This window comes from Pseudopodoces humilis, chromosome 1 (assembly GCF_049639895.1).
Source record: "Pseudopodoces humilis isolate 2021_Gansu_Grassland_sample_001 chromosome 1, ASM4963989v1, whole genome shotgun sequence".
NCBI lineage: Eukaryota > Metazoa > Chordata > Aves > Passeriformes > Paridae > Pseudopodoces > Pseudopodoces humilis.
In genome coordinates this window covers 40,707,732-40,734,878 of record NC_142200.1, presented here as the reverse complement: position 1 = coordinate 40,734,878, position 27,147 = coordinate 40,707,732, and the positions used below count along the sequence as shown (strand labels likewise).

The 27,147-nt window shown below is 37.1% G+C and overlaps 1 protein-coding gene across 1 annotated transcript; it reads left to right on the top strand.

The window, feature by feature from the left end:
• The first annotated feature begins 310 nt into the window (after positions 1-310).
• PPDPFL (pancreatic progenitor cell differentiation and proliferation factor like) lies at positions 311-3,681 on the top strand. Its single transcript, XM_014253963.2, has 5 exons — positions 311-453; positions 540-635; positions 1,536-1,625; positions 1,711-1,810; positions 2,242-3,681. The coding sequence occupies exons 2-5, from the start codon at positions 581-583 to the stop codon at positions 2,252-2,254; spliced, it is 258 nt and encodes an 85-aa protein (XP_014109438.1). The 5' UTR covers positions 311-453; positions 540-580; the 3' UTR covers positions 2,255-3,681.
• The last annotated feature ends 23,466 nt before the right edge of the window (positions 3,682-27,147 follow it).

The following is a 27,147-nucleotide window of genomic DNA, read 5'->3' as shown; positions in this document are numbered from 1 at the left end:
GCCGTGAAAGTGGAGATCATTCCTTTGGCTTCACTAAAACTAGTTTATATGCATAGCCACGTCCGCGTTTCTTGGGTAAAACAAAAAGTTTTACCCAAACAGGCGGCGGTCCTGCTTCACCCGCTCTTCCCGTTCCCCATGGGGAAGAGAATGATTAACGCAGCAGCTCCTAGTCCCTCCTGAGGCACTCCAGAGAAGTGCTGGGGATGAGAGCAGCAGCAAGGACCGAGGGTGCCGGTGCGGGCTGTCCCGGGCCGACCCGGGCGGCTGCGGCCGAGGCTGAGGCCTCCTTCCCCCGCCGCCGCCCCGCTCGCGTCCCGCCTGTGCCACCGCCCCGGGGCGGGGGGAGCCGCCTGCCGCGGCGCATAAAGGGCGGCCGGGGCCCGCCGGAGCTGCCAGCGGAGCGGGGTCCCCTTTCTGCCTGTCGACCGCCGCTGTCCCTGGGACACGCAGGTGAGCCGCAGGGCCGGGCCAGCGGCCCCGCTCCCCGCGCCGGGCGCATCCTTCCCCCCGGCACAGCGCATCCTTTTCCCCCGCAGGCTCGCCCCGGAGAAAGCCGGATTCCCCTGGAGTCGCTGCCATGGCCTCCGTCCCCTCCGCCGGCTGCCTCCTGGCCAAGAACCAGTACTACAGGAGTGAGTGCTCGGCGGGGCCGGGAGCTGCGTGTTGTCCCCAAACACCCCCCGCCCTCCATTTCCCCTCTTCCTTTCCTTCTGCCTGGGGAGCGCCTCTGGAGGAGGGAGGCTGAGCCTCCCGAGCCTCTCCCGAGAAAGTGGCCGAGTTGTCTCTGCCTAATAGCTTTTAATTTATTGGAGAGTTTTTCCTGTCACAGAACTTTAGTTTTCATGACCATCTGCTTCTAGCTATTAATTTACCTTTTTTTTTTTTAACGACTCTGTTTAGAATTATTTATTTGGGTTATCATATACATATATAATTAAATATATTTAATTATAAAACATGACCTAGAAAAAGTCCTAGCCTAGGAAGTTTCTACCTGTACTTCCTATTTACTTCATATTTACTTAGCAAATTTAGACACAATACAAAGTCAATTTGGATTTTTATTTCTTTATGTGTGAAATAATCACTGCTTTGAGAGTACATGTGGTGTACTGGGATTCCTAGGTCCAGGATGAACAACTAGTGTGAGTGTAGCATTTACCTGTGTTACAAGGGAAAGTAGAGCAATTGGGTTGTTGTGGACTTGAATGTTCAAGGATGTACTTGCTTGTCTTGATAGCAGTGTGGCCATGATCTTAAATTTTGTCAGTGATTTCAGTGAAAGTTATGCAGACAGATCTCAGTATACTTTTAAAGGAAGTGTAAGTAGAGTGAGAGAGAAACTGATACAGAAATTCTTATGAAAACCACTGTAGTAGAACAGTGTATATAATAAAGAAGTTACACTCTGTAGCTCAGTGAAATTGTTTCCTCCGAGGTAGCAGCATGACTGAAAAACTCCTGACATATAAATAATGCACTCTCTCAAAGCATCTTTTTTTATTATGTGTGTCTCTGTTCTCCACGAGCAGCAAGACTGAACTCGGAATCCAGCGTTTCTTCCAGCTCTTCCTGCTGTTTGGATGCTGTGAACGTCACAGAGCAGGACAAAGCAATGCATGGTATTGTTCCCTTCTTTGAAACACTTTTCAGTTTTTCCTGTTACTCATCCAGTGTCTAATGTTGTGGGCTTTTCTCCTTTGGCAGGGTTACCAGAGTTAGTTGATAAATATTGGTGGATAAAAAGCTTCTTCCATAGTGAACCCTCTCCACCAACTGTTGGAAGAAAAACACTCTCAGCAAGCAGGTGAGTCCTGTTTTTAAAATGGTGGGGATTACTTACTTGCTCTGATTTTCCTTTGGTAAAAGTGTTTGTAAACAAGTCATGATCAGCTAAAGCCATCTGGTGGGGTGCAATGCTGTTTTGATAATTTAAGTCAACTGTACATCAAGTGTAAGGCTATAGAACCTCTCCATGTTTTCATTTTAACAAATAAACTCATATGCTGCTTCACATTATGCAGGTGGTAGTGCCTAATACTGTTTCACTGTTATGGTGATGTTTATTTAATCATCTACGCACAGAACTTGCACAACCATGTTTGGCCATTTTATTTTATGTTAAAAAGATGAAATGAATGCATTCAAAAATATTTAGCCAAATATTTTACATCAAATATCTTTGAGGTAAATACAATGAAGATTCCATTTATAACCTTTTTATATATATTTCTGCAGTACCAACAGTTGAAAAGGACAGCATGATGGCTTTTCTGACTGAGATGCTACATACAGACTTGTTTTTCCAAGAGGCTTGGGGTCTTCCTAATGTCTGGGTTCAGCTGCAAGAAGAAAACAAAACCTTTAGGAGAGTGGAAAAGTGTATTTTCAAAATATTTGTCAGTAGCTACAATGATATTGCTTAATGGACATATCCATGGCCTACCGTGTTCTTTCCAGATTTGCAATAATTTGTGATGTTTCTCTAATGGAAGTTTCAAACATCCTGATGACTTACTTGAATAATTAGAGAAAAGTGACAGTAAAAATAAGACGTCATAGGTTTAGGAGGAAGATGCGTGATTCAGTTAAGTTGCCTTCAAGATACCAGCTCTATAGGCAGTCACACTGATGTAAATAGGATTCAGATCTATAATCCAGAGTAGGACTGCTGTGTGGCACTTTTATCCAGTATTTATGTACCAGTTACAGGGGTAAGTTTACAAGAATGCTTGTCAATAACTTTTTTTTAAATTTTTTTAGAAAGTCCAACTATATGAACAAGCAATAGTTTGGTTTCTTTGATCAAGCAGAGTGCATAGATCCCGACTTCTACAAGTACCCATGTACCACCTTCATTCCTACCTATGGATGCTGGTATTTGAGGACAGAATAGAGGAGATGCACAAGAAACCAGTAATCCTAATAGAAACTGACCTCTTCCAAGGGGAAGAGCAGCCTTAATCAGTTGATACCTCTAGTTCATTTTAGATTTCTTCTGCCTGCTTTGTTGTGGCTTAAAGATCTACTTGTTCCTAAGTGACTAATTCTATCAATATTCTGCTGTCTGTCATACTAGTTATGAGGGCTAGATCTGGCAAAGGATTCCACTCAAAGTAATCACATTCTTGTTGTTATCCAAGTGTACCTTTGCCATGCTCTTGAAAGGTACTATAACATTGCAGTGCTGAAGATTAAATGAAGCTAATTAGTATAACGACTGTTTATTCTACTGGCCATGACTGAAATGCATCAAGGATTATGGAAAATAGCAAGTATTTGGCTGGATGATAACATTTGTGACAAGTATCTGTGCAACTTTTTGATGTACTATCATTAAACCTGCTGGATATTTGTTCATCACTGGATGAACTAACAGTAGCAAACATTTATGTAGCCAGCATCTTTTTATTATAGGTTAATGGTTGTCATGGTTATGCATAACTCCAAGGTGTATGAAGTGGCTGCTTCAGGGAGTTCACAGTCTTGATGGAGGCAATAAATGCATGGCAGATGACAGCAGAAAAGAGCACAATTCTGAAAACATGATTTCAAGGGTCTTTAAATTGACTTGTGTCTTAATTTACTGCTATTGTATAGTTTCATCTTTGTTCTCTGAGTGTACAGAATGACCTTTTTTATACTTAGATTTTTTTCTTAATAAAGATTTAATCAGTATTTTGTCTGACATATTTTTGGCCTCCAAAAGCAAACTGGTGTTCCATGTTGCCTGGGGTGGAGTTGCTGTGTGGGTTGGGTTTTCTTTTTTTAATGTGTATTTATTTTTCCTTTTTAAAACAAAGTATTTGAAAAATTTAAAACCCCCTGAAAAGCCTATGTTGTATGTGCATCACATTCTTCCTTTAGTCACTTCAAGGTCTGATGTGACTTGGAAAAAGAAAAAGCCCCTAACACCTTTTGCTATAAGATCATGTTGTAAAGGAAGAGAGAAAGACAACACCATAGTTACAAGGTGACTGTGACTCTCTTTGAAGATGCTTGAAATGACAGAAGAAAGAGATGCTGTAGCCTTAGTATAATTTTACATGTGAAATACCAATTTCAAGAAACACTGTGGAAAAGAAGTCACAAGTTCCCTTATTACTCATTGAGATTAAGCTGCTTCTGTCCTTTACAGAGCCCAAATTTGGGGTGCAGAACAGGCTCAAACAGCTGATAAGCTATTAAAACCCACACTACCCCCCCAAACCAAAACACAGTTATTTTTCAGGGAGTGGTGAGGGGAGGAAGGCTGCATGTTGTTCACTTTCATCTGCTTAGGCCCCATGAACAACTTGTTTTTGTAATGACATCAGTGTGATAGAAATCTCTGCTCCAGAGAGGTGTCCTCCTGCCAGCCACATCCTCTTCTACTGTGATCAGCTCAGCATTGGCAGCACTCCTGCCAACCCATAGTGATTTGTGCCAGTTCTTCAAAGTGTGCAATGAACCAGCTCCATTAACTAATATCTAATGTTGCTATAACAAACTCCTGAGAGGATATGGGTAAATGGGACATGAAAGTGCTTGCAAACAAAGGGCTGCAGTTTTTACATCTCAGCAACAGAGAAGTGTTAGTTTTCTTGATTTAAATGCCAATTCAATGCACTTTTGAGGGGAGGGGAAAGCCAAAATTTAATTGATTTAAAGAGAAGCTGACATAAATAGGAAGGGGAAGCTATATTGTGTAGTTTAAATGCTGCTTAGAATAAGGAAAACAGGAAAATAGTATGATTTCATATGCCAGTCTAAGCAAGGCAGGTACGAATGTTTGATCAATGATTAATTGTAATAGAAAAGAAATGCTTTTTGCTGTTATAAAGTCTGTGAGTAGAGGTCTATTTTGAGTTAATCTGTATATTGTTATCCATCTGGAAAAAATGTATTAGACACAAGAGTTATGCCAGCATGTAAATACTAACTTAGGTCCAGCTATCATAGCCAAATTAAGACTGGAGAGCTGGCCTTGAGAAAGATTTTTTTTTTCTTTACCTCAAGCACATATATAGCAATGATGCTTAATAACAGACTTCCATTTCTTTCCTAAAAGTAAATTTAAGTCATAGTATCCTGGTACTAGCAGTATCCTGTTTAAAAGTGAAAATAGAAGAAAATTCTTGTATCATTTTTTTTTGGTTCAAGAAGGACAAAATCTTCCTGTTCTGCATGTTTAGAGAAATTCATAATAAGGATTTTTTTTCCCCAGTTGTTATTTGGAAGAAATACTGTAAAGTTACATTTCTTTCCTTGAGTTTCCTTGCCTGTATGTGAGGTAAGCAAAACTGCATATTGTGGATGGACAATAGCAAGGATTAACTCTAAAGACTGTAGCTATTGCACTGAAATGGGATTTTTTTTTTGTAAACTTGCTTTTTCTGCAGAAGCAAGAATGATAAATGGACTGAGGTAAATACAACAGATTTTCAATATAAGAATGAGGAGCAAATCTAACAGCAAATCAAACTAATTTTGAGTTCTTAGGAGTAAGTAATATCCTTGTAATATTTTTCTTAGGGTTACTCTCTTTGTGGTATTACAGCATTCTGAAACTTGAAAATAATTGCAAATCCCTCTTCATTTTTTTTTCATGCTCTTAAATAATAGTTCATTATTTCTTCTTGAAAACAGACTCTCTGTTATTGTAACTTCTCAACTCTTCTATGAAGGAAAACCCAAGCAGTGTTTAATCAGATATTTCTTCCAGGATTAATATTGTTTGCAAATCATTTCTCGGTTTATTGCACATACAGCTGGTGACTGAAAATTTTGACCATGACCATGTTCATTTCCCTGGCTGACTCCATTGATGGAGGGATTCTGTCAGATTTCTTTTGTCATGCAGTCTGTCATATGCCATTTTAAGCTGTTCTGGAAGTTGCAGATGTGAAACTCACTTTTTGTAATCACTGGAAGGTAGTTTTTTGTAATAGAAAGAAGCTATTACTATTAAGGAAAAGAATCAGATCTGTGTTTTGGGAGGAAGATGGGGAAAAGCATATTTTTTGCTTTTTATTTTCCACTTCCATCCCTCTCAGAAACTGTAGAGAAAGAAATTGCTGTTTCCCAGCCATATGACAAAAGAGAGGATTCAGCTCCCACTTACAATGCTTGATGGTATGTTCAGAGACGTTCTATTGACTTTTTCTCCAAAATAAAATTATAGAAATGCTTGTAGTCAAAATGACAGAACATGACCTAGACAGAGATATAACGTTAGAACAGATCATAAAAGGAATACAAAAGGACCTGTACACTCAAAAAAGTTGCTTTTCTTAGCTATGTCAACCACTGTGTCTCCTTCAAACTCAACCATCTTTGATATCAACAAAACTAATTTTCATTTATACCTGTGATACAGAAGACATAATCTCACTTTACTTGTTTAGTTGAGGTAACACCACTGGGTGCAAGATAAAACTGTTTTGTCAGTTTGTAGAGGAGAACCAAAGTACAGCTTGATGTCAGCCACCCTACAGGGATTATCTCCAGGACAGACTGGAGCCTGGATGTCCAGGAGAAACCTAGCAGTACTGGAAGTAGCTTTTCAGAAAGGTATTCAGATTTCATTTCCCTTTCCTTTTGCTTTGTTTTTTTTTTCTGTTGTTCTTTTTGCAAAAAGTAAAAAAATCACTTCATCCTGACTTTGAAGCAGTCAGAGAGGGAGAGTCTGTAAAACAGCCCAAAAGTAAAGTAATATAAAAAAAAAAAATTGTGGCTGATCATCTTCAAAGATCTTTCCCCCTGGTACCAACTTGAATTTCTCTGTGAACAGCAGATTAGGTGCTAGTCAGAAATACACAACCTAAATAAAGTTTTGAAGTGCTGATTCCACCTTCTCTTCAAGGATCTGTCCAAAGAGGTTGCATTATTTTGTTTAATATCCAGCTACTGGATACTGGATACTGACTTCAAGAAGTATTTCAGCACTGTAAAAGTGGATCAATAGGTGGAAGCAGCTGTGAGATGTGTTTTTTGCTTCTGTGAGTCAAAGCTAAAAGCCAGGCTCCCAGAGTATGTTTTGGATTCCAGTTTACAGACTACTGCTATGTGAGCCAAATGAGAAGGAAAAAGGTGATGCTGCAGTATTGACATGGCATCAAAATGTTGGCCAGTTTGAAATCTTGGATCCTGAACTGCCACTCAATTCACTTTTAAATTAAATTTAATGAGTAAATCCTTAATATCTCAAAAAATATGTTTAAAGAGTTCTGTGTACCACAAGTGCTTGTAGGAAATAACACAAGAACTCATATTTTTTATATTTAATTTTAAAATAACTTTTAATCCTCTCTTTGATAAAATGTATTGTACAATTTTTTTGTTTTAATTCCATTATTACACATTGTTACATTATATAGAGTAGGTTTTTCATCTTGAAAAAAAGTCACTTTACATTTTGAATAAAATTTTGGAATCTATGAAAGGTTCTTACAATAAGCCTAGTTTGGATATCATACATCTTTCTAAGAACCTATAAAAGTCATGTTTCACTGTTTCATATAGTCCAGAAGTGAAAGGATAAAACTAGGGGTAAAAACCAAAATGAAATAAGTTCCTTTAAATAGGGATTTTCCCAACATATTTTAAGCAGGTCAATTTAATGTTGTCATGACTCCAGCTCTGACTCACCATATACTTAAGTTCAGAAGAAATCTGGAACCACCATAGCATCACACTGACAGGATGTGTTAGTGGCTACACAACTTCTGCATGTCAGTAACAGATTGAGTGGAGTATTGAATGTAAAAGGCAAAGTAACTGTAAGTTGTGTGTAGTAATACCTTTGCATTCTGTCACAATAAAATGCCTGCCTGCAAAATACAATATCAATTTGAGAAAAAAAATAAATCAAAACAAAACTCTGCAACAAAAAATTCCTCCTTCACATTTTGTGCTTTCCAGAGACATATTTTTCTTGATGAAGTATTACTTCCTTTGTATTTCTTTCTAACATGGTTGCAAAAGACTGACAAACAGAAATGCATTTTGCAAATAAATAGTTGCTTCCACTGCTAGTTCTATTTGGTTATTATTATTGTCCTACATTAATTTTTTGCTGTTACTGTTTAATGTATTTAGTGGGGAAGTTGTTTCTCTGTGTGTCTGTCACTGTACTGTGAATTCAACTATTTTTTTGTTTCGAGGGGGCACCTTTATAATATAAACACTTTTTAAACAGCTTCTCACCACTCAAATAGAGCTCCAGTAACTAAGGCAGTCAGCTCAGACCTTCTGAGATAAATGTGCTTAGGCTGTAACTCTCTCATGTAAGGACTGACTTTTATTCTGCATTTTTACAACATAGCATTGGATATTAATCTTGAAATGCATCAACTGCTTGGCATTATAAAATTATATAAGGCCTTTATGACTAATTCTGAAAATGGATGACCCTTCACTTCTCTTTGGATGTTAAAGCATCTGCTGCATTTGAAAATGCACAGAAAGCAAAAGTGTTTTTTGTAATAAATAAATGTAAACTCATTGATGATGGATTTGAAGTAAAAAAAGCCAAAACAAAACAACAAAAAGAATCACAAGGTGGATGGCTGTTACAGTCATTATCAAACCTACCTAAAATCCTAATTATATGTAAGGATAATTATGACTCAAAGACTCACAGAGTTCAAGTTGTTATTAATGCTCATTCACTCTCCTCTCCCCCTATTTTTCTCTGCACTAATTAAAAAAATAAAAAACAATAAAAGAACAAACATCATTTTAGCACCTGCACAGAAATAGAAAAATGAGAGAGAAAGGACAATCAGGTCAGACAACAGTCATTTTAAGCCTGGAATGGATCAACCTGTTTTTAGGACATACATATTTCTGTCTCTGGTTAAAGAACAAAAAAAGCTAAAATCCCCCTGCCCACCCCATCCCCCCTTCCCCCAAACACAAAAGCATTCTGCTGTGGCCAAGAAATAATCTAGTCCATATTGAAAACTCAGAAAGAACAGGCCCTCATATCATTTATACTGAGCCAACTCTAAAGAAGGAAAATGGATTGAAAGGAATCCCAATGTGGCTGTAAAACAGGGGGCAGGACTGCAGCACAATCTTTTACCTCAATAAGCCTTGACTTTTAGGCTGAAAACTAGCATCCCTGAAATGTGTTGACAGGATATGTTCCTGCAATGGTTAGGAGTTTTGTTCAAGATGTCTTTTATGGGCTAATCTTCTTAGAAATTGCTTCCCTTGTCGCAATGCTGTCCTGTCCCTCCCTCACCCCTGCCCCACCAGTTTTATGCACATGTTACATTGAAATGGATGAAGTCTTTATGGGGCACATGGTGATGGCCTGCAGCCAAGCAGAAGCTCCTTGAGACATACCCCATGTGTGCATTTAATTCAAAATGTTGTGAATTTCAGGGAAAACATAATTTTTAAAATATATGCAGTATTTCAGTGAAAGAACAGAAAATATATGTCAAAATATTTTGACTGCTCATAACAATGACTTCTACAAGATGTAGTGTGAGGAATAACCCAAATTTAACATTGACCTGCAACATCAGAGAGAGCAAGAATTTTACTAATCTCGGAGAAAGTAACATTAAATGCTGCAGAAAATTGTATATGTGGAATAAATTCTCTCTTCCTATCACTAAAGAGCACTAACAATGATATCTCTAATTAGACCACAGCCATCAGATAAGCAGGCTGAAAGTAGAAAAGGATGAATAAACCAAACCCTGACTGGCTGCAGCAGATTATAAGAAAGAATATCTGCAGGTTTATCTGGGGTCCTGACAGAACATGACAAATATCTTGGCACAGAACCAGTGGAGGGTGTTCATTATTTTACAGTAAAACACTCAGGAATGTTTTATTTATTTATTTATTTATTTAGTTATTTATTTATTTAAGTCTGATGAACATTTTAGATGTAGGGACTGAAACCTCTAATGAGCTGAAAATTCTTGGGCAAATGGATGCTGAGAGATTGATGTTGTTAGCTTCCAGCTCCTGAGAATTTATATCTGAAACACAGATATATATAGTATTGTTATTTTGATATGCTTTAGTTAGTAGTAATCAAATTTATTGACTGAAGTTAATTTTTATTTATATAACTTGCAATCTGAAGAATGGCTACTCAGTGTATGGAAGAATATAGGTAAGGACATATTTTTAGTAGGGTTTCAACTATTTTGGTATCCATTTAGTTGATGAAAGGGATGTTCTTTTAGTATGAAGAGACAAAGGACAATTTTATGGTGTCCTTTCAGGATTGAAAAGATAGTACAGCTGAAAGTAAATTTCAGTTAATAAACCTCACTCCCTTTTCCCTGATGTGGAGGAGTGACCTAGAAAGAGCAGTGCTTATGTTTGTCTGCTGAAAGAGTGTACTACAAATACAGGACGTGGAGTTTGTCTTGCCTAGATCCTTATTTCCAAGAAATCCAAGTGCCTCTAGTCTTACATAAGTCACCCAGGACACAACAGCTGAAGTTACTGTGCTGTGACTTGCTTAACACTGTTCTATAATTAGTTAGAAAGTCAATCCAACATTTATTTCAAGTGTATGAGGGAGAAGCAACTTCATGAATAGATAATAGAGAAGGCATACATTGTCTGAATGCATTAGTTTAAAAAAAGTGTTCTTAAATTACTGTTTTATTGAAAGTGTGCATTTTAAGATTCTAGATTATTCCATTTGCAAGTCAACACTTTATGTGCATTACACTTGTATTAAATTATTATGCCTCAGCTAAATAAAGGCTCTCATCCCTGTGCTTCACTTTTATGAGCCTCCTACATTTATGTGTGTGAAGGCACATGGGAGTGAAGGGAGAAAGAATTCTTTGTACTTTCAGTGTTTACTGAACCAAAGTTTTTGGGTCATCTCAAGAGTAGGCACAATTTGAGCAGTAAAAACATAAGCAAAATCTCTCTTTTGAGAATTTTCTTCTGGGACTTGCCAAGATTTCCTTTATTATTGTCTAATTATTCCTGCTTTCTTACAAAACACGAAATGAGGACACAAAATGTTGTCAATTTGTGGGGCAGTGAGGGGCTGTTTCACAAATTGTATGTTAAAAATATCAACAGAATGCCAGACTTACAGTCAGCATTTAAATATATGGAAAGTCAGAAATGCTTAAGAAGGGAGAAACAGGAACAGAGAAGATGTGATAAAAACACTCTGCATTCAGGTTTCTTCTTTTAACAGTTGTCTGCAAACTCAAGTGGCTGTTTGTTTTCAATTGATTGTTTTCCATGTTATAACTGTTATATTCTTGCTGGTTAAGACTCTGGGCAGGAATGGGAATAGCTAACGTCACTGATTTCTAACATATGGAGTCTAAAAGTTGGATTTAAAACGTAATATCAGTAGGTAAAAGCTTTTTTCTTTCAATATCAGCTAAAATGTTGCTGGAAAACGTATATAAACATAAAATAAAGTGTCAATGCTATATTTTACTAACTGCAAACCCCAGTATTTCTGGAAATTATTTAGAAGTTTTGTACACAGGTGTACTTGTCATGTTTTAACCCCAGCTGGCAACCAGGCCCCATGCAGCTATCTCCCCCAACCCAGACAGAGAATGGGAAGGGTAAAAATGTAGAAAACTCATGGATTAAGATAAAGACAGTTTAAGAGAGAAAGCAAAAGCCATGCACAAGCAAAGTGATACAAGGAATTAACACTGCTTCCCATGGGCAGGCAGGTGTTCAGCCATCTCCAGGGGAGCAGGGCTCCATCTCTTGTAATGGTGGCTTGAGGAGGCAAAAGCCTTCACTCCAAACATCCTTCCTTGTTCTTCCCCCATGTTATATACACTGGGCATGATGCCATATGGTCTGGAATATCCCTTTGGTAGGTTTGGGTCACTTGTCCTCTGTCTTTTCCCCACTTCCCATGCACACCCACTTTCCTCACCAGCCTGGCAGCACGAAAAGCAGAGAAGGCTTTGGCTCTGTGCAAGCCCTGCTCAGCAATAAGGAACACATCTCTGTATTATCAACCCTGTGTTCAGCACAAACCTAAAACAAAGCCCCACTGGGAAAATATTAACTCTACCTCAGTCAAAACCAGCACAATACTCCATAAAATTCCTTAGATTGTATTTATTGAACTACAGCCCTGTAACATCTCTTTAGATTGCTCTCAAAACAGCCCCTCCCCCTAAACTCATCAATACAATGTTCAGCATTTCCATTTCTTTTTCGTAGCAGATTGCTATATTTTTGAAACAAAGCACTTTCATGCACTTTTTTGTGTGTACACATAAACTTACATTTATAAATTATAATCTATTTTATATTTTAAAATTATTTTTATTTTTTGAAATACAACAGTAGTACTAAACACAGTAGTTTTATATTCATTATAATGCTTATGCAAGCATTAAAATATTATTTAATTGGAGCTGAGTTTCAGATGGACACAAAAATTTTACATTGTACTATTTCCCATGTGGTTTATCTTTTAGGCATCACAGTTAATGACAACTTTCCCAACTTCTACTAAACCAGATGAAAATATACAAAATTTATCTTCTCTTTTACTGATAAGGTAGTATAACAAAACAACTATGTGGGTCTTTTCCTAGCCTGCATTATGGTCCTCAAATATCCGCTGGATTCAAAATCATGAATCCAGACTCAGCTTAGGCTCCTCTTCTACCAGAGGCATATTGCTTTAGGTTTTAATAATTGATTAAGCAGGCCTATGCATATGTCATCTTCCTTTCATATCTATCTAATCCTTTGTGGCTGAGGGATCCATCAACAATGTTAAATGACCCCTCAGTAAATCAAATTAATCAGTGAGTCCAAAGATGTTGCCAGTATTATACATGATTGCTAAGACATACATCAAACATTGTAGTAAAATCTGCACTGCTATCTCCAGAAGTAGCAATAATCTTGAGTCATAAGATCATAATTTGGAAAACTGCTATCTGTGTCAGAGTAATTAACATCAGCTCTGTTGGCCAAAGATGTTTTCTTGTTCTGTTACCTGATGGTAATAACCTGTGTCTACAGCTCGTTTTCTTTCCTCAAGATTTAATCTTATTTCTACTAAAATAGTGATTATGGTCATAGTAATAACTCTAATAGAGACCTCACTTCTAGGCCACTTGAAGAGGCTGTCCCTGTAACATAACATATTTCAGGAAAGAAAAATCATCTTGGTGCAATTAGGCATTTAAAGCAGGTTTTGAACATCACATTTTTTTTTTTTCTTAAAGATATGTTTATTCTTGAGTATATAATTTGCCCTTACATTTACCAGGGACAGATATTCCCTTCCTGCTTCTACAGTTCTCATATTTAGAACAATTCAGCAAAAAATAAAAATCAATCAAGTTGTAAAGTTGGTGGATTTTGCTAGAAGTCTTTTATAGTGGGATTTGCATTTATTTGTGAGTCTAGGATCCAAGAGTTTCTTCTGATGGATTTAAACAGTGTTCCATATTGGAAAAAGAATCAAGAGATAAAATGAATACATAGAATAACAGTCCCTGGGATTCACTATTTGACAGAGTGTACTCGTGTATTTATTTTTAGTGGTATATCATTACTGTCATCTTTTTTTGTATAGGCCTTCTCCTTTTCCTTTTAGAATTAATGCAGTGTGGAAGTGGGCATTTTGTTTATTGAGCCCTTGTAATTCCATACATGGATTTCTGAGTGTGTGTGCTAACAAAAGCTGCAGGGATGACCAGTTTTTATGAAAATACATCACTGTGGAGCCAACATGCCAGTTTCAAATACTGCAGGTGTTATAAATGGAAGTGAGAACAGCAACTAAATTAAAAAACTTCCCATTGCCAAGCCATCTCCCACCCTAAGAGGATTCTAAAGCACATTTTGCCCTAGAAAAAAGGACGTTGTTTGCTATTTTTTCTATGCAGCTGAATTATAGATTACTTCTTCAGCTTAGACCAGAGGAGAGAAAAGTAGATATGTGTGATATTGGTACCCAGACATGATTTTAGTAGATAGACAGACAAAAATTGTTCTACCAGCAGCTGATTATGGTCACTCATTCACTTTTTCTACTACACACTAGGTACCAGTTATGTGCTCAGAGCTATGCAAAATGCAATTGCTGCCTACTCCTCAAGGCAAGGAGTCAGACAGCATGGATAGTAAGAAGAAAGTACGTTTCTGAAATGCCTAGAGAAAAAGATAATTGGAATGATTTTGTTTTAATTGCTTATTTCTGTATTGTTTCTGTGGAAAATGCCACATAGCTTTTCAAAGACAAAAAATGTTTTATAACCTTTGCAGAAGATGCCACTTCTAGTAATGTCATGCCCTCATTTGTCTTGATGAGCTGAATAATGTGATTTTCAGACAGCCATCTAAATTTTCCCAGATGAGATGATAGCTGTCCAATTTACTCACTTTTCCCCTCAATACATGGTTTAAAAATCATTTATCATTGATAATATAAATCAATTCTTGTCGTTCTATTAGGAACGGCGAGAAGAACGACACAGACTCTCATGGAGTCAGAACAAGGGAAAATCTCTAGTTTATTACTTCAGGCCTGTTTTATAGACAGATACGTGGAAAGTACAGAAAGGAAACTCTTATTGGTTAGTTAATTGCTACATCACCATCATTGGTCAGTGGGGCTCACTGCCCCCCTGACTTTCTCCTGCAAGGAAAACAAGGAATAGAAAACAACACCTGCAGGGCTGTTTTGTGTCCCTGAGGATTAATTCCTTCTCATGTTTTTCCCAGACTACTTTCTCAGGCAAGCCTGAGGAGCTATGCGGCCTGTAATTTGTACAGGCACTCTGGTTCAGATTTAGCATCCATAAATTCTATTTCTAATTGCCCTTTAACAGACAAAAATATATAGACAAATGTCTAACTTAGTCCATATTTCCTATTTATGGACTCATTCTTTTAAATTAGTGTGATCTGCATGTCAAACTTCTGAATTCCAGCCGAAAACCACTGAACCCAGCCATGGCCTATGGCATAGGAATCATGGCTAAATAAGCAATGTACCTGATGTCCATGGCTCTGGTTTCAAGCGTTATTTCACAGTTTTTCTAGAACTTCCGTGTTGTTGTTTTGTTTTTTTTTTTCCTGGGATCTTTATACCAACCAACTTTATACCAGGATTTATGGCAGATAATTTTTGCACCTACACTTTCTTAAGTTATGTGAAGACATAGGAGCAAAATCTGCTCTCACTGAAATCTCAACCAAGAGCCCATGAACAGACTTTAGGTGAGAACTAATTCTGAGTTTTCCTCAGAGTTTAGGTGAGAACTCTTGATGCAAATCAAATTAATTTTCAGACAGAAAAGTCCTTTGCATTTGATGGGAGATAATTTTACCCCAGACTTTTTTCAGCATACTAACCACACATAGTTGCATAAAATTAACATGCAAGTGTCTTTAGAATTCAATAGTCGATTTTGTAAAAGTCACTTTTAAAGGTATAAAATGAAAGCCAAACAACAATAAATCACATTTTTGAAAAATGTGAAGAATAAAACATTAGATTAGTCAAGGCACATCTGAAGGAGAAAGCTACAGTCATGAATTATTAGCACAAGAAAAGCAAAATGTTCTCCCTTTTCTTAAAAGTCAGTTCAGCTCACACATGATCATAAAGTGACTCCTGTATTTCTTCATTTTTGACAATTTTGAAACAGTTGCAACAGGACAGAAACCTCTTTTTATGTTCAGTTTATATCCAACTTCCAGCTTAATCTGCTTCTAAGCAGTTAGCTTAAATATCTTATATCACGACAGCATTGTAGAACTCTCTAGAAGTGGTACCATGGGGTTTACTCCCATTGTATTTTTACATAAGCAGAGGGATGATGATGATGACTGAGACTTGATGATGATTGAGCTGCTGATGTTGAGACTTGGGAAACAAGAGCCACAGAGTATCTTGGAAGCCTCAGAGAAGGGTTTAGAACAGTTAGTAAAAAGCAGTGTCCACATTAACTTTCTGAAGAGGTAATGGTCCAGCCTGACATCAAGAGAGAAAGGGGAATTGTGTGGTGGGGACAAAGACATGACATGGGAGTGAGCACTTCACCTGTCCAAAGGAGAAAGCTAATCAGTGTTACAAATCCATGTCTGTTTATGTTTAAGTCATCTCTCAGTTAAATTTATGAGGGAAGATCTTGCACTTCTGCAGGGCAAATGTGTGGAGCAACTGCATTTGAAGCAATTCTGCACTGTCTTGACACACTGAAACCAGGAGTTCATGTTGCTATGGCTCATGAGGATCAGCTCATCCTGTTTCATGAGAATTAACAGTCTTAGGAGTCTAGTGATAAAACCTGCAGAAGGGAAAATCCATCAAAAAACAGTTAAGAATTGACTGCAATTAACTCTAATTGCTGCAGAACAATTTCCATACCCCATGCATGTTCTGCTGCAGCCTGAAAATGTTACCTTCCATGAAACCTTACCTGCAAGAGGAATTAAAAAGATTCACTGGAAAAAGGGAGAAACCTGCCTCCTGGCAGAGAAATCTGCCATTAGGAGGCAATAGAACTGAAAAAAACACCTGGTAAAAGTAGGAAATGAAATTTTATTTATTTCTATACTGTATTGTCATCCAAATCTGGCCTTGTTGCACAGACATTCAGAAAAAGTATTTTTTAAAATAAAAAAAAATAATAATTTATTGGAATCTTGGAACAGGGTAACACTTGCATGGAAAACCAGATCTCTAAATCATAATGACTGATGTCTGTCCAGTGGTGATAGGCAGTTCAGTGAAGGAGATCCTCACAGTGCACTCAGCATTCAGCTGAATCTGGAGTGACTCCTCAAATGAACATTTTGTTCTGTTCTTACAAGTCAGCTGACCACAATGCTATGTGACCCTCCTGGTGATGCCTGAAGAGGTGACCTGGAACAGAGGCTGGACTGTGTTAAAGGAATAAAGGAATAAAGTAGGTAATTATTAAAAAGCCCTTCAAAGGATACACCTTGGGAAGTACAAGAGCCTGGCCATGGCTCTACCCAAGATGGATACCTGAGTTTTCACACTTCTACAAGTTTTTGTCCATTTATGTATTGGAGTTAATTGTCCAATTATAGCTTCAGGTAATGAAGTCCCATCCTCCCAGACTGCTCTCCTCAATTCACTGTTGTTTGTATCTTTTTGAGCCTGAAGCTGTAACAGCGTCCTTGGTGTCCTTCAGGCTGGAAAAGGATTGTTTTGGCTAATTAAACTGTGAAGAGAACTTGCTAACACTTTATATGAAGTTCAGAGTCACACTCAAGGGCAGTACAGAATCTGGAAAAAATTAAAGCTAAAATTTAAAGCATCACCAGTGCATGTACACCTCCTTGCTATGGATACATCCTAACTACACACAAAGTACCTCTTAAGGACTGCGACCATTCCTGCTGGAGCAGCTTCTGTTGACTCTTACAAATGTCTCATCTGTGCACAGGCGGACACTTCTGCAGTAGTGGCACTTTGGGACACTCCACCATGGATGTTAATTGGCACATCTAGGAGAACAAATTGGACCAGACACAGGAGAAGGTGCTGTGGGGCAGTAGATGCAGCCATTCAAAACTACCAACTGCAGAGCTGCTGCAAACATCAATTGAATATTTAATAAAGATGGGTCACTCGGTTTTCAGGTCTGTCTATTGCCTCAAGATGATTTATTATCTCACTTATGCACGTGACTGACTGGGGAAGTCCCAAACCTCTCAAGGATTTAAGTGTGCACTGGGCATTCATATTATAAATACAATTAAAAAGTAAGAGGAAACTATTTTTATGCTTTGAACTTACTTTCAACTAAAATCCCATGGGCATAGTTTGAGTATTCGGAGAGATCATATTTTCAAGATTAGTGATAAATATTCTGCAAACACATGTGGTAAAAAGTTTCTTTAATTTTTTAATAGATATGTTTCTACAAGTTTAACTAAGCAAAGAGAGCTAAAAGGACAGTGTGTCTTGAAAGACTTGATAGGTAGAAAGGCTGTTAATTGAAAAAGAAAAATAAATATGGGATAATAGTTCCTATTTCGATAAATGGTAAATTAGAGGAAAAAAATAAGACAACAATATTGACATATTTGTAAGATTTCAAGACCAGGAAGTTAGTTCAATTAAAATGTGCAGCAAAAGAATTTAATTTATTTAATGAGACAAAAGAAATATAAACCTTTTTTAAAAATTCACAGGTTGCTGCTGGAAATTAATGGCTTGCTTGCCTATAAAATAATTAGTGGTGGCATTGGCAATAAAGTGGGGGGGAAACAGCCCTGACAGGGAGGAAATCAAGGAGACAACCAGCTTCCACAATTCTGGTTTATGCAAACCAGCTGCCTCCAGGAAAAAGGGATTAACTGTGGACAGTAACACTAATGATTGGTATTTACATGGTTTTCTTTTTAAGATGAGAAAAGAAAAATTGTTTAAATTCAGTGAGTATGAAAACATATCAACTGCTCTTAAACTGTGAAGCAGCTCCTCAGTGCTACATCGTCATTTACTCAAGAATTAAAGAGTTACAAAAGTGGCAGAAGTAGAACAGCTGGCTTCCAGGATGTGGCTTGATGTTAGTGTAGGCATGGACCATGTCTGTACCAGATCCAAAGTACAAATCACATTAACTTGTTTATGTAGCCTAGACTACCATTGTTGCCTCCTGGTTTAATTTCTTTAGGCAGTAAAAAGTTGTATTTAATTTGAAATATTTATAGTTGTTTTGAATATAGTGGTGTTTTATTAGAATACTCTAATTTTCAGAATGTGTAGTTCTATCATGCATCCTGAGATTAAATTCTCAGCTACCTCAAAATTATCATTTACCTTAAAAATTCTGTTTTGACTTGACTAAGCTTCCAGTGATTATGAATTTGACTGATACTAGTCCATGGTAACTTGGTTTAGATCTGAAGCCACTTTTGCCTCTGAACAAGAGTGTGAGGAGGTACCCCAAAACCTCTGAAGATGTGTAGACATCTAGATGTGTGTAGAAGATCTGTGCTGTGTCTGTGGAAAGTAACATTCTCAGCCTTTGCTCTCATCTGTGAAGAGATTGAAGAGGATTAAACATGCTTTAGACCTGATGACAAATGTTTGGGATCAGTGTATTTTTAAACTGTCTGCAGATGCTAAGAATAATTCTGGTTAAGCCCAGGTTATGATAAAACTGATCTTTCCTATAATTGATAGTAGAGATATCTTTTTAAGCTAGATTTTTTAGGACTCCTTGAAAATTGTATGAGAGCTCATGTAAAAAACTACATGAAGTAACAGGGTTCATGCTATCCTTATATGTCCAAAAGGTGCTAAAACATTTATTTTAGTAAAATTTTGGATGAAACAATATTTTTTTTTTTTAATTTTTCTTTTTGTGAAAATTCGCTCTCCTCAAGTTTGCACTGGTTAGGATTCTTAGCTCTACTATTAACACTTTTTATCATTACTTAACTCATCTTGCTCTTACAAAAAAATGATACTTTTAGAGTACACAAACATAACTTCCCTTTCCTCCTTTCTCCAATTTCTCTTTCAACTGACTACTCAAATGATTAAAAACATATTACCTCTTCATTAAGAGAAGTTAATTTTGTTTTAAACTTCTTTCTTTCCCCTTAATTAAATTTCTGTTTTTGAAAACTTCTGAAAGTTTTGTGTTGTTTCTAATGGGAAACAGATGCCTTTCTAAAATGTATCTTCCTTTTACTACTTAGAAAAAAAATCTGTTTTAAAAAGAAAGCAAATGGGTCCATCCTGGATCGGTGGCTTTCTTGTGTTGAGGATGTGAAGCCAGAAATAGCTCATCATCTTATGGAAATCTGAAAACCTGAAGATTGATAAAATGTGAGTTTTTTTCTAAAAAAAGGTATGATGCACTTCTGCTCCCAGAAATAGGTTTTGGCTTTTTTTTCTACCATATATAGCCCACTCCCACAAATTATTAGGACTCACACAACTACTCCTGACAATTTCACCAGGACAAGACATGCAGGATCAGACCATATGTTTTATTCATAAGTTGCTATAGTGTTGGGGTTTCTTTCTAAAGTTAATTGGAATTGGAGTCTTTACTGATAGAAAAAGGAAAAAAAATGATTTCTTTTAAGCTAGCTTCAAACTAAGTTTTTAATTAAGTGACTGTATTTTTTTCCTCACCACAGTATACCATCCCAGGTAAGAAGCTGTGGGTACCCACATTACACATAGTGAAGCATATTTTAAAAACAAATCTGACTATCATTTAAATTTTGCTTCAGACTTCTAGTCCAGACTCCAGGCTTCTGTAATCTATACAACTCTGAATGAAATCTCTAAATCTGAAAGTCTCCGCCATTCTTTATAAGAGGCTGTTACAAGCAGCTGAAGCTAAAAGTAATTATTATATATAAATGAACTGAAAGAAGTTGATTTTCTACAGACTTTAATATCACAACATTTGTTAGAGTATTAAAAAAATTGCTTGCAGAGCACTGCATGGGAATTAAATAAATAAAAAAAACAAACAGAAAATCACATTCTTAGATCCAGCCAAAGCTTTGTAATTTATGCAGAACCTAAAATTACAGACACATATATTAGAAATATGTAAAGAAGTTAACTGGCTCTTGTAAATTGTGAAGACCATCTCCTTTGAAGTGTTTGGGGTTTGAGGCTGTTCCATAGTAGCGGCTTTAAAATCCCTCTTCCCTTCAGAGAACTCTTAAATTAAAGCAACTCCCAACTATTTAAACCATTTGTTATCAACTGTGAGTGCTTGTTACTATTTTTTGTCTTCAGAAACTTCTGAAACAATAATTATCACTTAATTAAGATAGAATTTTGCTCTATCACACCCTGTATGTGCACAATCATTGCACAATATTCTTTAGGCTTTCTGGAAAGAAACATCTCACTGCCACATGCAAGTAAAAGCTTTAGAGGATTAAATAAAACAGAACAGTTGGCTTATTTTAACTCAGTGGCATCATTACTGAGCTATGAAATTACTGAATTAAAGAAAATTTAAATATACAATGATGCCTATGGATGTCTTTATTCATCTAGCCAATCATATGTGTAATGATCAGGAGCCATTATTAGGAATCTTCTCTCCAGAGGAAGCAATCACTATTATTGGGTTTATATACAGCATAATTCCTCCAGAGTTGAATGAATTATGGCATGCCAGAGTGTGTATGTATGAACATCTAGGTTGCTGGGTAGGAAGAAGCAAGAGAAGCATGGAAAGGAAACTGTAGATGGGAGTGGAGAACACTCAGAGTCACAATTCCAAGGCGTAGAAAAGACAGATGTTTCCTATAGACCCTTTGGGGATGTTATTTCCTACAACACCAAATGCCACTGGGATTTGCTGGACAGAGATTTGGAGCAAGTTGGAGCAACCCGCAAGGTCACACTGGCTGTGAGGGATGTATGTGTTCCCAAAGCATTTTATTTTGATCTGCCAATTGATCAGAAACTTGCCGTGCTCAGAAAGCTTTTCTATCTTGTGCTGCTTTTGACATATTCTCCTTAAGAAAAATAGCAGACACGTTAGTCTCAAGGCTTTGGCTGAATTTAGGTCCTTTCACAAAGTATTTCACATTTCTTCCAGGACATTATTTACCCTAATTTCAGATATGCCTCTTCTGAGAGAGCCATAAATCATAGGTCCACATTTTCAGTCCTGAATACTTAAAACCACACATCTAAAAATATATGCTGGTCATTAATTTGCCAAATTAGAGGTCTCTGGAAGATTTTCTAATGTTCTGTTCCTTCTTTCTTGCAGTCTACCTTTGCAATTGAAAAGCACAATTAAAGAACTATTGAAAAATAAATAAGAGTAAAGTCAATAACATCTCATTCTATAAATGGATGAGAAATTGTTTCTACTGAATACTCAGGCATTGTAACGAACTGTAGGGAAGAAATGCTTAACTCTTTAAATTAGTTTTGGGAGCACTGGAGTATCAGCTATTAGTAACTGAATTTACCTTAAATTTATCTTAACCCATCCATGTAGTTTTGTATCAGGAAAGCTAAAACCCCTAGACCTTAAGGTGGAAAATGGACAATTTCCTTTCTCATTATCTGCCTATGTCTCTTTTTTCACAGGCAGACAGGACTGTTGTGAGACTTAGGAGGGCCAGGGCATAGAGCAGGAAGGGTTCAAATCCCTCATCTTTCATTCAGCTGCGAAATGACAGGCGCTGCTGTCCAACTCAGGGTGATGACTGCTACATCCCCTCTCAGGAATTGCCAGAGTTAAAGGAAACTCTAACATTTTAAAGCTGGACTATCAGAGGGAACTGTGGTTACTCCCTACACTTCAGAGGAGTGTATTTTTAAATGGTCAGAATTTAAAGTCCTTTGGCTTTTTATTATAGAGACTGCACTCAGCTGTTCTGGATAGGTGTTACCTAGGAAGAGTTCCTGTGCTTTTCTGCTTTTTCTTACCCTTGCAGAAAAAGACACCATTTACCACTAGGCACTTCAAGACTCAGTCTTGATCTGGAGTGAGACTACATACTTTTGGCTGGCCTCATTAGGAGTTGCACACCCCACAGGCAAAACTGTGCCCAGGCTGCATAATGCCAAGGAGTTTTTCCAAGTAATCTAATTTTCAAGTTATTTTGCATGACTATTAAGTGCAGTTAGCAATACAAGCACAAAACCTTGCCCCTAATTCTAAAAGAAACTATAATTGAATTGAACCTTACACAGGTTTATGCAGGTGCTCAAGCAGGTTTGTATATTCCTGAGAATTACCTTGATCACTATTTGAACATCAGCTTTTGTTTCTCCTCTGGATGAAAGCATCTGCTGCTGCTGTTGCTGCTGCTGCTACAGGAACAATTTAAATTTACTATTGCTGCAAACAAACACATTTTAATATGTTAACCTAACTATTGTCTGTGGGTGTTCTGAAAATGCCTTTATTTCTGTGTGTCCAAACTTAAATTTGATTTATGCAAAGTATATTACTTTCATAAAGAAATTTTATGTTCCAGTTTTACATAGGAAGTTTTCATATCTAATTTAAACACTTCTTAGCCATTAGACAACAAGAGGCTTCTCTCTGAAATTGTGGCCTGCAAGAAACAAGGTGATAATTTGGTTCTGTAATAATTCTGATGAGCAAAATAAAGATTTTTGTCTTGAATACACATAACTGTAATATGTAGGCATCATTGCAAAAGAGACCTTTTAGTCCATCAGAATTTGAAACTATTAATTTTTTGCTTTACCACAGCAAAAAAATGGGTACCAAAAAATTTGCCATAGCCATATATCCTTTTATTTAAAAATGTGTTTCAGATTTCCATTTCAGTATACACAGTGGCCCAAAAGAGAAATGCTTTAAAAACTCCAGTAACATAACAACCTTGCATTGTAAGTCATTAAAAACTGAGAAAAAATGGGTAGCAGTGGCTGCTGTTGCTATACAGCTGCCCTGTTCAGCTTTACCTCCTGTTGTGAAGTCCCATTGCTAAGCTAGTCCACAGTAAACATTTTTTAAACTTTCATGTGGTGTTGACCTTTAATAAACCATTCTTTTTCCTTTGGGATTAGCAGGAGGTATATTCCACCCTGCACAATACAGAGCAAATCTCTAATATTTGCATTAATTTTCTCCTTCTTGGGTTTGATTTTGAGACAGTTCAGGTGGATATGAAAGATCAAGCCTTAAGAGAAATAGAAATAGAACTTGATGTGCAAGTTACTTTGTGAAAAAGATGACTTCAGACTTTTTCTCTGCTCACTGGCTCTTCTTACAATCCCTTGTAAAGCTTCTAAAGGACTAATGGATTCCCACAGGTAATAAGGAAAACGTCAGCTGCCTCTGTAATTTTTCCAAGAACAAAATATTATTATTTACTGAAACTTTTAAAAGCATATTTTATCGTGAGGTAACAAGACAAAACCCTCTCTTACACGAAGCAAGAAACCACAAGGAGTGGCTCTGCAAGGCTGCTTCTTCAAGCAATGGTTAGTAACTTGATTAGCAGTGGCTGAAATAGATATTCTGCGAAGATGCAATATTGTATCCTGAATCTGGAGAACTTTTCTATATCAGCTGGAGACTATATAAACATACACTACTTGTGGTTCCCACTTTGGTATTGAATGCACTTTGTCTGGTAAGTACTCAGGTATTCAGAAAAAATATGCCAATGAAAGCACTTTGCATACAAACAGATATCATTCTTGGAGAAAATGCTTTGCATCCAGATAAACAGCTGAATTAGCATATCTGCATGACAGAGAGAAGTAACAGATTGCTTTCCATAAAGCAGTTGCACAGCTCGCTCTGGCAGCTCTTTGGTATGCTACAGAGGTATTGATCCAGGAGCCACGTCACAATCAATCAGGCTCTCAGAGCACCGTGAAGGGATTGCAAATGCTTAAGTTAAGTAAGCACACAGTAAAAAGTTTGATGGAAATAAAAAGCGACTGCTTTCAGCTGCAGATACTTACTTTTTACCTTAGCTTGCTTGAAAAAGATAATTATGTGAGCTTAATAACTCTTTCAAAATACTGAGATCATAAACCATGGCTAAGGATGCTGCTTTCTCATAGTAATGTCAAACCACATTAGAGTAACAAAATGTGTTAAAATAAATCTCATAAACCATTTGTTATATTTGCTATTATTCCTCAGAATAATAAAACTCATCTACACTGAAAATCAAGGTGTGAGACCATTGGCTACTAATGCAGATCATCAATAAATATGCACATGTCTACTCCCCTGTCTCTGTATTAATATTTGCTCTCTGGGCACCACCTTTGTTAGCACTGCAACTCCCTTTACACAGAGAGCTCCACATTGAGGTTGCTGTAACTCACCAGAAATTGCTGGTATTAACTCTGCTTCTGCCTGGTGCCATTAGTGCAGACTTACTATTCCGTTCTCTTCTTCTCTCCAACTCACATCCTTTTCCTATCTTGTTTTATTATGCCAAGAGCAAGCTTGGGCATACACCTCATAATTCATAACTCCTGGCTCCATGTGGCATTTGGATACGGAAAAGTCAGTCTTTTATAAGTGCATATAAGTCTTTCTCTACTTTTCCCCCATATTAAGTCTGATTTTTGTCAAGTGTGGGTGAATAGCAGTTCATAGGAAGTTCATATCCTTCAACACCTGTCCATTTATGTGCTTTCTCTATTACAACTTGTAATTCAGTTTTTAGTGAAAATTAGATATTTTTAATACCTTTAATCAAAGTCTCACCTTTCAGATGCAAATGTATAAGAAAGCAAAGCTCTGCTCTAGATAGAGTATATTCCAGATTGTAAGAAACTAAAATTTCAAGTGCTAGGCCTATAAGATAGTTCTATATCTAATCTATAGTCTGCCCCCTTCCCAGAAGATTATACAAGATCCTTTGCTGGATATTTTTAAAACTTGACACTGCCTGAAAATGCCTTGTTGTAAGCTAGTTTTAAAAGTCCTCTAGAAAAAAAAAATCTAAGATTTGATTCACCCTAGTAGATTTGTATCATCACCTGAGGTTTCTCTATGTTTCCTTTCAAGGGCAGGTCTGCAGATCAAGGCTTTCCCCAATAGTATATAATTATTTCAAAGCCTTGCCAGAAATAATGGGAACTAAAATTGAAAGCATCAAAAACTGCTGTGTGCAGCAGTAAACATTCATTAAATGTACATTAATATAACAGCTTCTCTGAAGTATGATAGCATATATCCCATAAGCAAATGCAAAATGAATAAAAGCAAAATGCTGTTAACATGTTTGAGTGCTTAAAAACATTCATTGTTCAAAATCATCATGGTAGAATTGCACTTGCCTTCAAATACATGACTGACTATAATCAAATGTGTGAGATGTGTTTGTTAAAATACTTGTCTACCTTGTTAAGTGTTGCATGCAGAGATATGTACACAACAATTCCATTGACAAGAACTGCACTCCTACATGCAGTTTTCCTTTGGGGTCTTAACCTAGCTCTGGTTTAGATAATCACAACAGTTTACTCTCTGAAAACTGACATAGGAGACATGCAGAACACATTTTAAGAAGCTGGAATTCTCAGAACTTGAGGGCTACAAGGTTACTCAGATAAGAAATTGAAGTTTCCTTCATGTCTGTGAGGTGTTTTACTCAAATTTGGGTTTAGGTATGTGACTCCCAGGAGCTTTATCCATATCCCCAGCGTTTACTGGTCAGAGTCGCTGTGCAAGAATGTTTATCCCAGTAAAAGCATGCTTCTGTAATGAAGTGAAACTGCTGATGCTTGAAACAGTGATAACCAAGAATGTCTGCTGTGTAACTCAGCATCTACAATAAATTTCAGCCAGTTCTACTAAGGTGACAGAGCTGTTATCAACCAGAAAATTGTTACATTAACTGCACAGCCCAGGAAGAAAGAAACTATGTAGTAGCTCACTGCGTGGACAGCTTCTGGAGTAAGGTTTGGGAGACACAGAAGAGCCAGTAAGAAACCAGATAGAATCACTCAGACAGCTGGTCAAGAGAAATTAACCCTGTGATAGAAAAATGGCATTTAATGAGCCAGCATCACCTTCCTGCCTACCAGTTCATTTGACCTTCTCTAAAGACTTTGAGGTGTAGTATGATGCATTAAGTTTCTTGAATGGGAATTATCCAGAAGCCAAACCAGGAAAAACTCATAATTTTATTTGCTGAAAATATGGTTGGAAGGGGGGCAGCTGAATCACTGTGACTTATAGTGAGGTCAGTGTTTTTGCCTAGGTAGCTGTAACTGGATTATCTCGAAAAGAGTATCAAAAAATCCCTGTGAAAAGATTAAAGGATCACCTGGCAATCTCAGGATATTGGAGAAGCATTATTGATTAAACAACCAAACCAAACCAAAATTCCCAAAAAATTAGACAAAATAAATGTGAATACTGAGAGCAAAATTGTAATGAACATCAATCATTATGGTACAGGGATATGACATAGCATGTCACAACATCTATATCTCATTCACCTAGAAAGTCTTGCTATGTTTTTCCTTACAAGTGCAGCTTTTCATATTTGAAGTACAGATTTGGTGCTCAGAACCACAGAAACATTGTTTGACCCTCTGTGTGAGCTAGCAAGACAAACTAAGAAATATGCAGTGAACCTGGCGTTAAAAGGAAGTTTAAAATTGTGATCAAGCTGTAGCACTTTTATGTTGTATGTCCTGTTTATAAATGCTGCTACTGT